Consider the following 16,716-nt stretch of genomic DNA (forward strand, 5'->3'; position numbering starts at 1 on the left):
GCCGTGTGAGTCTTTTGTTTTGTGGCTAGACTTTGAAATGAAGGCGAAAGGTTTTGCATTTTCATTTCGTACTATATTGCTGCTTTTATGCATATTCAAGAGAGTGATTAAATGTTTATATGGATGGTTGGCACATCACATACGTCTTGGGCCATACGGTGTCACTGTTTGACTACAAATACTTTACCATATCAAGATCCGCCCCTCATCCTGGGTGGCGCAAGATCGTTTCGTCTCTTTCATTGCTTTCATTGCTCAACATTTTACAGCTGGCAAGATGGTTTGAGGGGTTAGCTCTATATGGGCTCACTGTGTGTTAAATAATGGGATTTCCAATGTCCATGTATGCTCCTTCTGACTATTGTATATCGGGACGGACACAGCATTGCGTTTAATTCTGTAAACTGTACAGTTCACTATGGGGGACGGAAGACAAAGACGCCGAAATGAGTGCTGGTGGATTGCTTCGCGTTTCACTTTGCTGTTGTGCCTCGGAGTGCAGGTTTCGTCTCAGATCAGATACTCTATTCCAGAAGCCGTAAAGGAGGGATCTGCTGTGGGAAATCTTGCAAAAGATTTGGGACTTGATGTCAGTACTTTGAAGGAGAGGCGTTTCCGAATCGTTTCTGGGTCTAAGGACGCTCTATTCCAGGTAAATCAGAACAATGGCGTCTTGTATGTTCAGAAGAAAATCGACAGAGAGGAGCTTTGTGACAGCGATGGGCCTTGCCTAATAAATCTGAAAATGGTTGTTGAGAATCCTCTTGAAGTCCATTACGTTGGAATAGAAGTTACAGATGTTAATGATCATTCCCCTGTTTTTCTAGAGAGACAGCTTCATTTAGAAATAGCAGAGAACAAAGCTCCGGGTGCTCGATTCGAACTACCGCCGGCGCGTGACCTCGACGTTGGCATCAACTCTGTCCGTAATTACAAACTTACCCAGAACGAGCATTTTTCTTTAGAGCTAAGAGACGGTGGCGAAGAAGACAAAATTCCTTTTCTTATATTACAGAAATATTTGGACAGGGAACGAACCTCTAAGCATGAGCTAATTTTAACTGCGATTGATGGTGGGAATCCACCAAAGTCAGGTTTTCTTAACATATCTGTTATAGTTCTTGACACAAACGACAATCAGCCTGTATGCAGTCAGGACACATATTCATTAACACTTCAGGAGAACGTTGCTGTTGGGACGGTTGTAATGAGGGTAAACGCTACTGATGCAGACGAGGGACTTAATGGGAAAGTTGAATATACTTTAAGCAGAAATACAAAGCGCATTGCGCATGACCTTTTTCAGCTGGATATTACAACCGGCGAATTGAGTGTTAAGGGAAAAATTGATTTTGAGGAAAACCAGATTTTTAGGCTAAATATACAGGCCTCTGATAAAGGGCAGCCTCCGCTATCTGTCGATTGTGGAGTTATTATCAAGACACTAGACGTGAACGACAACAAACCAGAGATAGAGGTGACATCCCTGACTAATGTTGTTTCCGAAGATTCCAAGATTGGAACTGTTATTGCCTTAATTAGCGTAACAGATAAAGACTCTGGTCATAATGCCAAAATTTTGTGCACTCTTTCCGATGACGCGACATTTGAATTAATTCCTTCTGTCGAAAATGATATGTACTCTTTAGTTACCAAAAAGCCTTTAGATAGAGAACTTTTGTCGAGCTACGACGTCACAGTAACGGCTACAGACTCAGGTCAGCCTCCCCTGACAACATTTAAGACTTTGACAGTTCAGTTGTCCGACGTGAACGATAACAGTCCAGAGTTTACCCAGAATCCTCTTGAACTTTACTTAGCAGAAAATAACACCCCTGGGTCTTCTATATTCTCAGTAAGCGCCTCTGACAAAGACTTGAATGAAAATGCCGTGATCTCGTATCAAATCATTAGAGGCAATGGCGCACAAAATGATATGACATCTTTCCTTAGTATTAATTCCGAGAACGGAAATATTCACGCATTAAAGAGTTTTGACTTCGAAACCATCAAGGCCTTTAACTTTCAAGTAGTTGCGACAGACTCTGGCACTCCACCTCTAAGCAGTAATGTTACAGTAAAAGTGTTTATTTTGGATGAGAACGACAACGCACCAGTGATACTGTCTCCAGTCAACACTAACGGTTCTGCTGAAGTTGTGGAGGAGATTCCCCGAAATGTGAACGCAGGCCATTTGGTGACTAAAATCAGAGCATATGACGCCGATGTAGGATACAACGGCTGGTTGTTATTTTCACTGCAGGAAATTACTGACCACAGCCTCTTTGGGTTGGATCGTTACACAGGACAGATAAGAACCCTTCGCTCATTCACAGAGACAGACGAGGCTGAGCACAAACTGATCATACTGGTCAAAGACAATGGGAACGTTTCACTTTCAGCAACAGCGACTCTAATTGTCAAAGCCGTGGAGCCAAAAGAGGCTTTTGCGGCTTCTGATGTTAAACATGTGGTAAAAAACGAGGAGGAAAACAACCTGACATTTTATTTGATGATTACCTTGGGCTCAGTTTCAGTGCTTTTTCTGATCAGTATCATCGTCTTGATCGTAATGCAGTGCTCCAAATCTACAGACTATTCCTCAAAGTACTTACAAGATACAAATTATGACGGGACACTGTGTCACAGCATTCAGTACAGATCCGGTGACAAACGGTACATGTTAGTCGGGCCCAGAATGAGCATCGGTTCCACTATAGTCCCGGGAAGCACTGGAAATACGCTAGTGGCACCTGGTCACAGGGGAAGAACTTCAGAGGACGTAAGTTCCTGTTTTTATCCTTAAGTGTGTAGCACCTTCTGAGTAATATTTTGAAATCTAGGAACATTGCTACAGTATATAGAGTCACCTAATTACGGAAGGTGTATAATGAGTGTATAATGAATGAATGTTGGCACCCAGAACATAAATCATTCTATGACTGTTTTTTTCTTTTTATAGTTACGTAGTTCAGTAGTGCCCATTTTTCGATTCATTGTCATAACATGGAGTTATTATTCTGTACATCAAGAATTGTATTTAAAAAGATAAACTTCACATTCTGCTATTTTGATATCAGTTGATTCCAGGCCAGGGCTACAGCCAAACACATATTTGAAATTTTATTGTAGTTTTAGTTTTGCAGCTTCTTTCAATTTTGTTTGCTTTATATATACAAATATTAAAGTCGAAAGTTCAATCAGCCCTAAACCAGTTTTAAGTTTCGTTTTATTGTGATGGTTCGTTGTTTTAGAAACATTGTTTTTGTTCCTTCAGAGCAAAGCATACCCAAACTTGTCGTGTTTTTTCTCTTATCACTTGACACATTCTTAATACTTTCCTTTCTTAATATAAAAAGGACTTTACTTATATATACCATGCGTATATCCCTCATATTCTGGCAAGTTGCGACATCATAAATTCGAAAAAGAGATAAGTAAATACTGCTAAAGTACAAAGTGTAGACCACATGGTGTCAGTGTTACACAAGGAAGCTGTAGGTTAGGTCCTGTGCTATAAAATGATGGGCTGGCAGTGTGTTGTTTTGTGTCACACAAGCCCGGGTGAATCCTGGAGGCTGAGTAAGGGTGTATTGTCGTGGATAACGTGACGTGTGTCGTAGACACTACATATTCCGTTCTGATGCTGGACGGAACACATATTTAAATCTGAACAGTCAAATTTGTACTCTCGATCGCTTTTCTTTGCTTGATTATTTCAAATGAAACCATTCGCAAGAAAAAGGGGAGGACAAATGCATCCATGCGAATACGGGTGGATTGCTCTGCGTTGCTATTTGCTGATCTGCTTTGGGGAGCAAATTTCGGCACAGACAAGGTATTCTGTTCCAGAGGAGGTGAAGGAGGGCACCGTTGTAGGAAATATTGCTAAGGACTTGGGTATTGATGTCGGTACTTTGGCGCAGAGGCGGTTTCGTCTTGTTTCGGCATCACAGAACGCTGCTGTCCAGGTAAATCAGAACAATGGTGTCTTGTACGTTCAGAAGAAAATCGACAGAGAGGAGCTGTGTGACGGCAATGACGTCTGCCTAATAAATTTGAAAATTGTTGTTGAAAATCCTCTTGAAGTCCATTACGTTGAAATAGAAATTAGAGACATTAATGATCATTCGCCTGTTTTTCTGGAGAAAAAACTTAATCTGGAAATAATAGAGAACAAAGCTCCGGGTGCTCGATTCGAACTACCATCTGCACGTGACTTAGATGTAGGCATTAACTCTGTCCGTAACTACAAATTAACTCCGAATGAGCATTTTTCGTTAGAGTTGAGAGATGGTGGAGAAGAAGATAGAATTCCCTTTCTTGAGTTACGGAAATCTTTGGACAGAGAAGACGTCTCTAGACATGAATTAATCCTGACAGCGGTAGACGGTGGGAATCCACCACAATCAGGTTTTCTTAACATCTCTGTTACGGTTCTGGATACAAACGACAATCAGCCCGTCTGTAGTCAGGACACATATTCATTAACACTGCAGGAGAACGTTGCTGTTGGGACGGTTGTGATGAGAATAAACGCTACTGATGCAGATGACGGACTGAATGGGGAAATTGAATACGCATTAGGAAGAAACACTAAACGGAAAGTACAAGACGTTTTCCATTTAGATACAATGACAGGCGATATACGAGTGAAAGGAGAGGTCGATTTTGAAGAAAATCAGATCTACAGATTAAACATACAGGCCTTTGATAAAGGGCAGCCTCCATCGTCTGCTGCCTGCAAAGTAATCATTCAGATCTTGGACATGAATGATAATGAACCAGATATAGAACTTACATCACTCTCTAACATGGTTCCTGAAGATGCCAAACCTGGCACCGTTGTTTCCCTAGTTAGTGTTTCTGACAAAGACTCGGGTGTTAACGGGAAAGTGCTCTGTAGTGTCTCGGATGGTATTCCATTTGAATTGAAACCGTCTGCGCAGAATAATATGTATTCTTTGGTAACTAAGGGAAACCTCGACAGAGAAGTTCAGGAACAGTATGAAATTACAGTAACAGCTGCAGACATGGGTCAGCCTCCACTTACAACATTTAAATCACTTCACGTCCAGTTATCAGACAAAAATGATAACTCTCCAGAGTTTTCACGGAATCCTCTTGAGCTTTACTTAATGGAAAATAACATACCAGGAGCGTCCATATTCTCCGTTAGCGCTTCTGATAGAGACATGAATGAAAATGCTTTGATATCATATCAAATACTTAGAGGCGATGGCTCACAAAACGATATGACATCCTTCCTTAATATCAATTCCGATAACGGAAATATTTACGCATTGAAGAGTTTTGACTTTGAAACAACGAAGAATTTCAGTGTTGTAGTAGCTGCTACAGACTCTGGTACTCCATCGCTTAGTAGCAATGTTACCGTAAACGTGTTTATTCTTGATGTGAACGACAACACTCCAATGATATTGTCTCCACTAAACACTAACGGTTCAGCTGAAGCTGTGGAGGAGATTCCCCGAAATGTGAACGCAGGCCATTTGGTGACTAAGGTCAGAGCATATGACGCTGATATAGGATACAACGGCTGGTTGTTGTTTTCATTGCAGGAGGTTACTGACCACAATCTCTTTGGGTTGGACCGTTATACAGGACAGATAAGGACCCTTCGTTCATTCACAGAGACAGACGAGGCACAGCATAAACTTGTCATAGTGGTCAAAGACAACGGGAACGTGTCCCTCTCCGCAACAGCAACTGTGATCATAAAGGCTGTGGAGCCGAAAGAGGCTTTCGCGGCCTCTGATGTTAAAAGGGCAGTAAAAGAAGATGAGGAGAGCAACGTCGTATTTTATTTGATCATCACCTTGGGCTCAATTTCAACCCTATTTGTGATCAGTATCATCGTCTTGATTATAATGCAGTGCTCCAAATCCACAAACCTTTCGTCTGAGGTCTTACAGGACACAAGTTATGACGGGACACTGTGTCACAGCATCCAGTACAGATCCGGAGACAAACGGTACATGTTAGTTGGGCCCAGAATGAGCATCGGTTCTGCTATAGCCCCGGGCAGCAACGCGACTACTCTGATTGTAAAAGATCGCGGGAGAAGAGGCCCTGGAGAGGTAACAGCAAGATTTATACAGATGAACATGGTGAAATACATTTTGGTTACTCGGCAGTCTTACAATTAGTAAATTTTTGGGGATGTCGCGATGTTTAACGTTTACAAGTCTGTGTGCCACTGTCATGTCACTGTGCCACTGACGCACCACTGGCAATTTTAATACAAATAACTCCTTGAGATGTTCCTGTATTTTCGTGATGAATGTAGAATTCCAGTATTTGTTTCTAGAGTTGAATATTACTGGAATTATAAGAGGTTTCCTAACTCTGAGAGATGGAAGTAACCAAATAGTTGATGAATAGTTGATGAACAACTTTTTTGTCATTTCCATCCGTCGTATCAAACTGGCATGGGCTTTGCCGGTGATATGCACATCCAAAAGAGCTATGGTTTTAGCCTATATGAAAGCTTCAAATTAACTCCACATGATGTCACTGTTGCACTGGGGTACTGTTTTGGAATCAGGCACTGCCCCTCATGTTTAGCTGCTATGCGCAGAAACCCACAGGAAATACCGACCAGCTCACACTCGACATTAACGCTGTTTCACCTAAAATGCTTTTCAAATAGTGATGGTGATATCAACGTCGCACTCTCATTTGCACCCTCATTGCAAATACTGGGAGATATATTAAATTTTGGATCCTCCTATAACCACTGAATGACACACTGTTCACGATGGGAGAAGGAGGACAAAGGAGCAAATGGGAATACTGGTGGATTGCGCTGTGCTTGTCTTTTCTGATGTGCTTTGGGGAGCAGGTTTTAGCTCAGATAAGATACTCTATTCCAGAGGAGGTGGCAGAGGGATCCGTTTTGGGAAATATTGCTAAGGATTTGGGTTTTGATGTTCGTACTTTGGTGGAGAGGCGTTTTCGTATAGTTTCTGAATCTAAGGACGCCCTTTTTCAGGTAAATCAGGACACCGGCGTTTTGTATGTGCAAAACAAAATCGACAGAGAGGATCTGTGCGATGGCAATGGTGTTTGTTCAGTAAACTTGAAAATTATTGTTGAAAATCCACTAGAGATTCAGTATGTAGAAGTAGAAATAACTGATGTAAATGACAACACTCCCACATTTCCTGAGAAAGAACAGCGATTTGAGATAGCTGAGCATACTGCTTTGGGCACACGCTTTCAGATCCAGGCAGCTCGAGACGCGGATGTCACAGTTAATTCTGTGCGCCATTACAAGCTAAACCAGAATGAACAATTTGACATAGATGTTCGAGAGAGACATGATGAAAAAATACCTTTCCTAGTTTTGAAGAAATCTTTGGATAGAGAAAAACACAGTAGCCACAGGCTGACATTGACCGCAATAGATGGCGGAAATCCTCCGAAATCAGGAACTCTTAATATTACCGTGAGTGTTCTTGATATAAATGATAACCGTCCTGTGTTTAGTCAAGAAATGTATTCTGCAGTTGTGCAGGAAAATGTTCCAGTCGGCACCATAGTAATTAAAGTAAACGCAACAGATGCAGACGAAGGGAGTAATGGGGAGCTTGAATTTTCTCTAAGCAGAAACTTAGATCGCAAAGTGTATGAACTTTTTGAGATTGACCATTTAACAGGTGAAATACGAGTTAAAGGGAAAGTGGACTATGAGGAAACAGAAATTTTTAAACTAGATGTGCAGGCATCAGACAAAGGCCAGCCGCCACTAACAACAGAATCAGGGTTGGTTATTACTGTTCAGGACGTCAATGACAATACACCAGATATAGAAATTACATCACTTTCTAACATGGTTTCTGAAAATGCAAATCCAGGTACGGCAATCTCTCTGATAAGTGTTACAGACAAAGATTCCAGTTTGAACGGAAAAGTGCGATGCACGCTTTCAGATAATGTGCCATTTGAACTGAAACCTTCAATTAAAGATAATATGTACTCTCTTGTGATCAAAGAACGCTTAGACAGAGAGCGTGTGTCCAACTATGACATCACAATAACAGCTATAGATTTGGGTCAGCCTCCTTTGTCTAATTTTAAAACACTGAGCGTCCAGTTACTAGATGTTAATGATAACAGCCCCCAGTTTCCCCAGAATCCGCTTAATCTGTACGTATTCGAAAATAATTCACCAGGGGCGTCTATATTCTCTGTGAACGCAACTGATAAAGACTTGAGTGAAAATGCCATAATTTCATACCAGATTATTACAGGCGACCGAACCCGGAATGACTTCGCTTCTATGCTTAATATAAACCCCGAAACCGGTAGTATTCGTGCGTTGAAGAGTTTTGATTTTGAACAGTTGAAAACCTTTCAGTTCACAGTAGTAGCCACAGACTCTGGAAGTCCGCCACTTAGCAGCAACGTGACAGTAAATGTATTTATTCTTGATGAAAACGATAACGCTCCAGTGATCTTGTCCCCTGTCAGCACTAACGGCTCTGCTGAAGGCGTGCAGGAGATTCCTCGAAATGTGAACGCAGGCCATTTGGTGACTAAAGTGAGAGCATATGACGCCGATGTAGGATACAACGGCTGGTTGTTATTTTCACTGCAGGAAATTACTGACCACAGCCTATTTGGTTTGGACCGCTACACAGGACAGATAAGGACCCTTCGCTCATTTACTGAAACAGACGAGGCTGAGCATAAACTGATCATACTGGTCAAAGACAACGGGAACGTTTCACTTTCAGCGACAGCTACTGTGATTATAAAGGCTGTGGAGCCTAAAGAGGCTTTTGCAGCTTCTAATGTTAAAAACACAGTGAAAGACGATGAGGAAAACAACGCGACATTTTATTTAATCATTACACTGGGCTTGGTTTCAGTGCTCTTTGTCATCAGTATCATCGTATTGATTGTAATACAATGCTCGAAACCTACAGACTATTCCTGCAAGTATTTGCAAGATGCCAATTACGACGGAACACTTTGTCACAGCATCCAGTACAGATCCGGAGAAAAACGATACATGTTAGTTGGGCCCAGAATGAGCATTGGTTCTACTACAGTTCCAGGCAGTAATGGGAATACTCTAGTGGTTCCAGATCATCGGAGAAGAGATTCTGGAGAGGTAGGACCTTCTGAAATCTCACGAAATATGATTAATTATGATTAATTACGGCTTAAAGAGGCAGTCCACCCTACTACATCCCTAGTTTGATGATAATCCTTACATAGGATTTTGTGTAGGTTTTCCAGCAAAGATTTTACAAGGTTTTCAATGACACAGAACATTAGATTTTGCATTTTCAACAAAACACTCATTTCCTGTAAAAATCTAAAACGCACATGACGGTATCAGTTTACCATTACGGCTACGCTGGTGACATTCAAAATAATCTTTTTATATTTAACCTGGATTTGTCAGGTTAAAAATAGACCCTTGTCAGTGCAAAACCATTTTCCTCAGACCTGTTATCTGCAATGCGCACTCCCGTTGCTGTTGATGTCAGTCGTTCTCGTTGGACGTGGTACGAAAACAATACGACCGTTTTAAAGGTCAGGACATGAATTTCTGATTTTCTTTCGGTCAAGGAGCAAAGGTTTCACATCGATCCAGCAATCCAGAGCGGCGATTGTTGAGATGGTCTTATGAGACCGTAGCTACATCAGAAAAGGTGGGCTTACTGTTTTTGAAATATTTCCCACTTCCATCTCCAAGAAATACAATTGTTTTTATTCACAAATATTTGCAGTACGCATACACATTTCTTTCTACTTCCCCCACGTTTCTGCATATTTTACAAATAGTGTCTTCACTGAACGGCCATGCTACCACTTATAGACTGAATCTTAAGAGTATGTAAGTGCTGTCCATGGTGCTGATTCAGAACAACCTCTAGTTTTCCTAGTTTCACACTTTTTCACAGCGTGGAAGAAAACTTAAAAGAAGAATGCTTAAAACACCTGTTCCCAGATCGGTGGTATACATCATGTAATTATCTGTCATTTTATAGACCGTTTAAACTAGGTTCATTTGATCGAGATGCTTCACGTTATACAGCAACTTCGTATGGATATTTAGTTAATTAAAAATCTCCTGTTACACTGAGAAGTATGGCCCAGTTAAACAACGGTAATCATATTGCAATCTGTTGTATACCGGGTGGTGTCAGTGGTATACCAGTAAGCACTTTAGACAGTCGACCGTGCCCCATTGCACAAGCACAGACAAGGATGTTTTGTTCCTCACAAGCAGAGAACAGTGCAGCGAGGATGACAACGCTGACAGTAATAAAGAGCTTAAAATGACGAATTTGCTGTCTGGTCCATAAAATAATTCAAATTCAGAACACAGAGAATCGTTTCCTTGTTGTTAGCTAAGTTGGTTGATTTTGTGGATCCTCGAAGCGTTTGGACTACATTTTTCGCGATGCAGGACGGGGCACAAAGGCGCAGATGGGAGCATTGGTGGATTGTGCTGCGTTTCTGTTTGCTTTTCTACTTTGGGAAACAGGTTTCGGCTCAGCTAAAGTATTCGGTACCGGAGGAGGTGAAAGAGGGATCCGTCGTCGGAAATGTTGCAAAGGATTTGGGACTGGATGTCAGTAGTCTAGTACAGCGAAAGTTCCGCATCGTTTCAGGATCCAAAGACATTCTATTCCAGGTAAACCAGAATAATGGCGTCTTATATGTTCATAAGAAAATCGACAGAGAGCAGCTCTGTGATGGCAATGGCGTCTGTTTGATCAACTTGAAAATTGTGGTAGAAAATCCGCTGGAGATTCATTACGTTGGAGTAGAAGTGGCGGATGTTAATGATAATTCTCCCACTTTCTCTGAGAGGGAGCAGCATTTTGAAATAGCGGAACACACACCGACAGGGACGCGCTTCCAAATGCAGTCAGCCCGCGACGCTGACACAAGCATTAATAATGTTCGATTGTACAAGCTGAGTCAGAATGACCATTTTGATGTTGAGGTCAGAGACAGAGAGGAGGAAAAAATTCCTTTTTTAATACTGAAGAAACCACTTGACCGGGAAAGCAGAGCAGAACACAGATTACTGTTAACTGCTATCGACGGTGGAAATCCACCAAGATCTGGCACCCTGAACGTCACAGTGACTGTTCTCGATATAAATGACAATCGTCCCGTATTCAGTCAAGAGACCTACACAGTAAGGCTACAGGAAAATGTCCCAATTGGTACACTCGTTACTCAACTTAATGCAACCGACTTAGATGAGGGATCGAATGGTGCCGTTGTGTACTCACTTGGAAGGAATCTTGAGCGTAAAGTGCTTGATATCTTTCATTTGGACAGTGCAACAGGAGACATTATTGTTAAAGGTAAAATAGACTTTGAGGAAACTGAGGTTTTCAAACTAGACGTTCAGGCTTCAGATAAGGGCCAACCTCCTTTGACCGTTGAATCTGTAGTAATTATTAAAATCGTAGATATAAACGACAACGCTCCAGACGTTGACATCACGTCACTCTCGAATGTGATACCAGAAGATTCTAAACCTGGGACCGTTATTTCATTAATTAGCATCACAGATAAAGACTCAGGTGTTAATGGTAAAACATCGGTAATTATTTCAGACAATGTCCCATTTGAGCTGAAACCATCATTTCAAGAAAATACATATTCTCTCGTAACAAAGGGACAATTAGACAGAGAATCTATTTCTCATTATGACATCACAATCATAGCTACAGATCTAGGCCATCCTTCTCTGTCGGTCATTAAAACTCTAAGCGTGCAGGTCTCGGATGTTAATGATAACAGTCCGGAATTTTCACAGAAACCTCTCGAACTATACTTAGCAGAAAATAATACACCAGGTGCGTCTATATACTCTGTGAGCGCGTCTGACAAAGACGTGAATGAAAACGCTGTGATCTCATATCACATTATTAGAGGTGACGGGTCCATGAATGACATGACATCTTTCCTTAATATCAACTCTGAAAACGGAAATGTTAATGCATTAAAGAGTTTTGACTTCGAAACTATCAAGACTTTCAACTTTCAAGTAGTTGCTACAGACTCTGGCAGTCCACCTCTTAGCAGTAGTGTAACTGTAAACGTGTTTATTTTGGATGAGAATGACAATGCTCCAGTCATCTTGTCTCCAATCAACACCAACGGCTCTGCTGAAGGTGTGGAGGAGATTCCTCGAAATGTGAACGCAGGCCATTTGGTGACTAAAGTGAGAGCATATGACGCCGATGTAGGATACAACGGCTGGTTGTTATTTTCACTGCAGGAAATTACTGACCACAGTCTGTTTGGTCTGGACCGCTACACAGGGCAGATAAGGACCCTTCGCTCATTCACTGAAACAGACGACTCTGCGCAGAAACTCGTCATAGTAGTGAAGGATAATGGCAATGTGTCTCTTTCAGCCACAGCGACTGTGATTATCAATGCTGTGGAGCCGAAAGAGGCTTTCGCGGCTTCCGATGTTAAAAGCATGATGAAAGAAGATGAGGAAAACAACCTGACATTTTATTTAATCATTACATTGGGCTCGGTTTCAGCGCTTTTGTTCATCAGTATCATCGTATTGATTGTAATACAATGTTCCAAACCTACAGACTATTCCTCCAAGTATTTACAAGATGCCAATTACGATGGAACATTGTGTCATAGCATCCAGTACAGATCCGGAGAAAAACGATATATGTTAGTTGGGCCCAGAATGAGTATCGGTTCTGCTACAGGTTCGGCCAGCAATGGAAACACACTAGTAATACCAGGTACTAGGAGGAGGGGTTCTGGAGAGGTAAGTGGTGGTTTTATTCTAAGTAAGTTTTGTTGCAAATATCCAAAATAAAGCGTAAATTCCACTTTGACATTTTGGTATTTAGAACTGGAAATCTTACACTGCAAAAAATAGCCCATAGTTTTGTTTTCATGTGTTTGTTTGAGAGCTTGAGCTTCTCTCACGCTTTTCTTGTGGCTTTGTTTTTTCTAATTTTGTGCAGACCCAACTGTAGTTGAAGCATATGCACTGGTTTCTCAGTAACATCCACTGGAAGATTCTCTAATGGAGATGCTGTTTGTGTTTATTTATTTATTTATTTTGCCATAAATTCCTTATTTCTATTTAAAAGTGTCGCTTCTAATAAAGTCTCATTTATAAGCCAATAATATTAATCAAATTAGGACGCCATTTGTGAACACGTGAACGAGTGTGTATGAGCAGCAATATTAAACATTTCTGATAGTCGCTGTTGAGAGCATTTGTAAAGTGTTATAAAACTCATATTCATCTCATGCTGCTTTTGTTAATTCAAAAACTCCTGAGTGGCCGAAAGACCACATGGTGTCAGTGTTACACTGGGAAATTGTTTAGATGCTAGGGCCCTGCCCCTAGTTTTGATTCAGCCATAGCTGTTTTATAGTACGTAACCGTCAGAGCTGTTTGAGCAATGCAACCGAGGAGTGATGTTATACTACATTTCTATTAACATCAACGTTTTTATTCGAATTTAGGCACTGATTATGTGGTGGCTGTGTAAACGCACATATTAGAATTTGACGTGAGGGCTTTGTATTTTCATGGCATAGAAATCGTTCGTGAAGCAATTTTATACGATGGAAGGCAGACGAAGGCGTACAAGGCAGTACTGCTGGATTGCTCTGCTTATCTCTTTGTTGCTGTGCTGCGAGGAGCAGGTTTCGGCCCAGATAAGGTATTCTGTTCCTGAGGAGGTGAAAGAGGGGTCCGTTGTGGGAAATATTGCTAAGGATCTGGGACTTGATGTCAGTACTTTGGCAGAGAGACGGTTTCGTATCGTTTCTGGCTCCAAGGACGCTCTGTTTCAGGTAAACCAGGGCAATGGCGTTTTGTATGTGAATAAGAAAATCGATAGAGAGGACCTGTGTGACGGAAACAGTGCGTGTTTAGTTAACTTAAAAATCGTTGTTGAAAACCCGTTGGAAATACATTACATAGATATTGAAATTTTAGATATTAACGATCATTATCCCAGTTTTATGGATAAAGAGCTGATCTTTGAGATTGCTGAATCGACTATACCCGGAGAGGCGTTTCAGCTTCAGCCTGCACGTGATCCTGACTATGGCATGAATTCAGTTCGCTCTTACAAGTTAAGCCAAACGGAATATTTTGATCTTGAACTAAGAGACAACGGAGGGGAAAAGAAAATCCCAGTTTTAAAATTGCGTAAAGCTTTAGATAGAGAACGTCACAATACACATATTTTAACTTTAACTGCCATCGACGGAGGAAATCCGCCAAGATCGGGGAGCATCAACATCAGCATATCGGTTCTAGATGACAATGACAACAGACCACAATTCAGCCAAGAACTTTATTCTGTTTCTATTGACGAAAATGCTCCGGAAGGAACCCTTGTCCTTACAGTTAATGCAACTGATTTGGATGAAGGACAAAACGGCGATGTGATATATGCCTTCGCCAAAAACCTTGAAAGACAAGTGTACGATACATTTAATCTTGATAAAATCAAGGGAGAAATCAGGGTCAACGGTAAGGTAGATTTTGAAATCACTGACATTTATAGAGCAGCAGTGACAGCGTCTGATAAAGGGACTCCTCCAAAAACTACAACTTGCAGAGTGGTCATAAAAGTGGTTGACATCAATGACAATAAACCAGAGATAGATGTTACTTCACTGTCTGATGTCGTTCCTGAGAATTCAAAGCCAGGAACCGTTATTTCTCTAATTAGTCTGACTGATAAAGACTCTGGTGTAAATGGTAAAGTTTTATGTAGTATTTCGGACAACGCACCTTTTGAACTAAAACCTTCTTTTAAAGAAAACATGTATTCTCTCGTCACCAAAGAGCCCTTAGACAGAGAACTTGTGGCTCATTATGACATCACAATAACAGCCACCGACTTGGGCCAGCCTCCTCTGACCACTTCTAAAAAACTGAGTGTAATGTTGTCAGATGTTAATGACAACAGCCCAGAGTTTTCTCAAAATCCACTTGAGCTTTATTTAGTTGAAAACAACTCCGCAGGTGGTTCTGTGTTTTCTGTCAGCGCCTCTGACAAAGACTTGGACGAGAATGCTGTGATCACTTATCATATTATTAGAGGGGACGGAACAGAAAATGATATGACATCTTTCCTCAATATTAATTCCGAAAATGGACAAATATATGCTTTAAAAAGCTTCGACTTCGAAAGTATTAAGACTTTCAGCTTCCAAGTAGTTGCTACAGACTCTGGTATTCCATCGCTGAGCAGCAATCTAACACTAAAAGTGTTTATTCTGGATGAGAACGACAATGCCCCGGTGATCTTGTCCCCAGTCAGCGTTAACGGTTCTGCTGAAACAGTGGAGGAGATTCCCCGAAATGTGAACGCAGGCCATTTGGTGACTAAGTTCAGAGCGTATGACGCTGATATTGGATACAACGGCTGGTTGTTATTTTCACTGCAGGAAATTACTGACCACAGTCTATTTGGTTTGGACCGTTACACAGGACAGTTAAGGACCCTTCGTCCATTCACAGAAACAGATGAGGCTGAGCATAAAGTGATCATACTTGTCAAAGACAATGGGAACGTTTCACTTTCAGCAACAGTGACTTTGGTTATCAAGGCTGTGGAGCCTAAAGAGGCTTTTGCGGCTTCTGATGTCAAAAGCGTAGTAAAAGACGAGGAGGAACACAACATCACATTTCATTTGATCATCACCTTGGGCTCAGTTTCAGCGCTCTTTCTCGTTAGTGTCATCACGCTGATTGTAATGCAGTGCTCCAAACCTACAGACTATTCCTCCAAGTACTTACAAGATACAAATTACGACGGGACACTGTGTCACAGCATCCAGTACAGATCGGGAGACAAACGTTATATGTTAGTTGGGCCCAGAATGAGTATCGGTTCTACTTTAGGCCCAGGCAGCAATGGGAATACCCTGATGGTACCAGATCGCAGGACAAGAGACTCCGGAGAGGTGAGAGCTTTCCAAATCTTGCAAAACATTCACAACATTTTTGTCCTTTAAGTTTTAAACTGACATTCACAATTGTGTGTGTATTATTTAGCGATGTAGATATGTTGGTAGTAGTTTCCCCTCGTAATAGGCACATTAGATGGGAAGCGATTTTCACTTTCACCTGATGTTCAGTAAGCTGACTGAATGGCAAGACAATAATGGAGCTGTCCGTGGTGCCGTCTTAAAGCATACGCGTCCTTTTATAAGTTGGCCGTTCTGTGTGATGCAGAGTGTAGAAACAATAAGTGAGTTGTTCTACGAACTGCATGTGTGTGTGTGTGTGTGTGGGGGGGGGGGGGTGTTAGGGAAGTTGGTTAATTTACCCAGAATGCCACAGGTTTCTATTTCTGCACGATATGAACGCTTTTTAATGTAGGATGCATTTGAAATTATTTTCGTAAATGTAGTGCAATAATCAGCAGTGTGTACTGGGCAATCCGACGAGGGCCAGATGGTGTCAGTGTTACACAGGGAAATGTTGGGATGAGACCCTACCCCTTGCACACGCGTGGACAGTGTTTTTTCTCTTCCCACAAGCAGAGCAGTGCGGATAAGAGGACGACGTCGGTAGGAAACGATGACTTGAACTGAAGGATTTATTTGTACTTAGGCATGATCCACCTCGAATTTAGAAATCATAGAACGCTCTGTTTATTGTGAGGCTAGTTGTATGAGCAGACGATTTAACAGGAT

At 41.4% G+C, this 16,716-nt stretch overlaps 5 protein-coding genes across 5 annotated transcripts; all 5 read left to right on the plus strand.

Annotated features, from left to right (window-relative positions):
* The first annotated feature begins 418 nt into the window (after positions 1-418).
* On the plus strand, positions 419-2,806 carry LOC115804915 (protocadherin alpha-3-like). Its single transcript, XM_030765403.1, has one exon. It carries the CDS (start codon positions 419-421, stop codon positions 2,804-2,806), a length of 2,388 nt encoding a protein of 795 aa, XP_030621263.1.
* Positions 2,807-3,755: 949 nt separating this feature from the next.
* On the plus strand, positions 3,756-6,170 carry LOC115804916 (protocadherin alpha-8-like). Its single transcript, XM_030765404.1, has one exon. It carries the CDS (start codon positions 3,756-3,758, stop codon positions 6,168-6,170), a length of 2,415 nt encoding a protein of 804 aa, XP_030621264.1.
* A 611-nt stretch (positions 6,171-6,781) lies between these two features.
* LOC115804917 (protocadherin alpha-2-like) lies at positions 6,782-9,187 on the plus strand. Its single transcript, XM_030765405.1, has one exon. The coding sequence runs from the start codon at positions 6,782-6,784 to the stop codon at positions 9,185-9,187; it is 2,406 nt and encodes an 801-aa protein (XP_030621265.1).
* Positions 9,188-10,444: 1,257 nt separating this feature from the next.
* LOC115804918 (protocadherin alpha-7-like) lies at positions 10,445-12,856 on the plus strand. The gene has a single exon (XM_030765407.1). The coding sequence runs from the start codon at positions 10,445-10,447 to the stop codon at positions 12,854-12,856; it is 2,412 nt and encodes an 803-aa protein (XP_030621267.1).
* Positions 12,857-13,608: 752 nt separating this feature from the next.
* LOC115804920 (protocadherin alpha-3-like) lies at positions 13,609-16,614 on the plus strand. Its single transcript, XM_030765408.1, has 2 exons — positions 13,609-15,981; positions 16,564-16,614. The coding sequence occupies exons 1-2, from the start codon at positions 13,621-13,623 to the stop codon at positions 16,612-16,614; spliced, it is 2,412 nt and encodes an 803-aa protein (XP_030621268.1). The 5' UTR covers positions 13,609-13,620.
* Positions 16,615-16,716: the final 102 nt, after the last annotated feature.

The sequence above is a fragment of the Chanos chanos genome, chromosome 2 (assembly GCF_902362185.1).
Source record: "Chanos chanos chromosome 2, fChaCha1.1, whole genome shotgun sequence".
NCBI lineage: Eukaryota > Metazoa > Chordata > Actinopteri > Gonorynchiformes > Chanidae > Chanos > Chanos chanos.

Bases quoted from the DNA above. Each gene is read 5' to 3' on its own strand.
- LOC115804915 (XM_030765403.1), top strand. From the start codon at position 419: ATGGGGGACGGAAGACAAAGACGCCGAAATGAGTGCTGGTGGATTGCT.
- LOC115804916 (XM_030765404.1), top strand. From the start codon at position 3,756: ATGCATCCATGCGAATACGGGTGGATTGCTCTGCGTTGCTATTTGCTG.
- LOC115804917 (XM_030765405.1), top strand. From the start codon at position 6,782: ATGGGAGAAGGAGGACAAAGGAGCAAATGGGAATACTGGTGGATTGCG.
- LOC115804918 (XM_030765407.1), top strand. From the start codon at position 10,445: ATGCAGGACGGGGCACAAAGGCGCAGATGGGAGCATTGGTGGATTGTG.
- LOC115804920 (XM_030765408.1), top strand. From the start codon at position 13,621: ATGGAAGGCAGACGAAGGCGTACAAGGCAGTACTGCTGGATTGCTCTG. The intron at 15,982-16,563 runs GTGAGAGCTTTC...TCCCACAAGCAG, and splicing joins GGACAAGAGACTCCGGAGAG to AGCAGTGCGGATAAGAGGAC.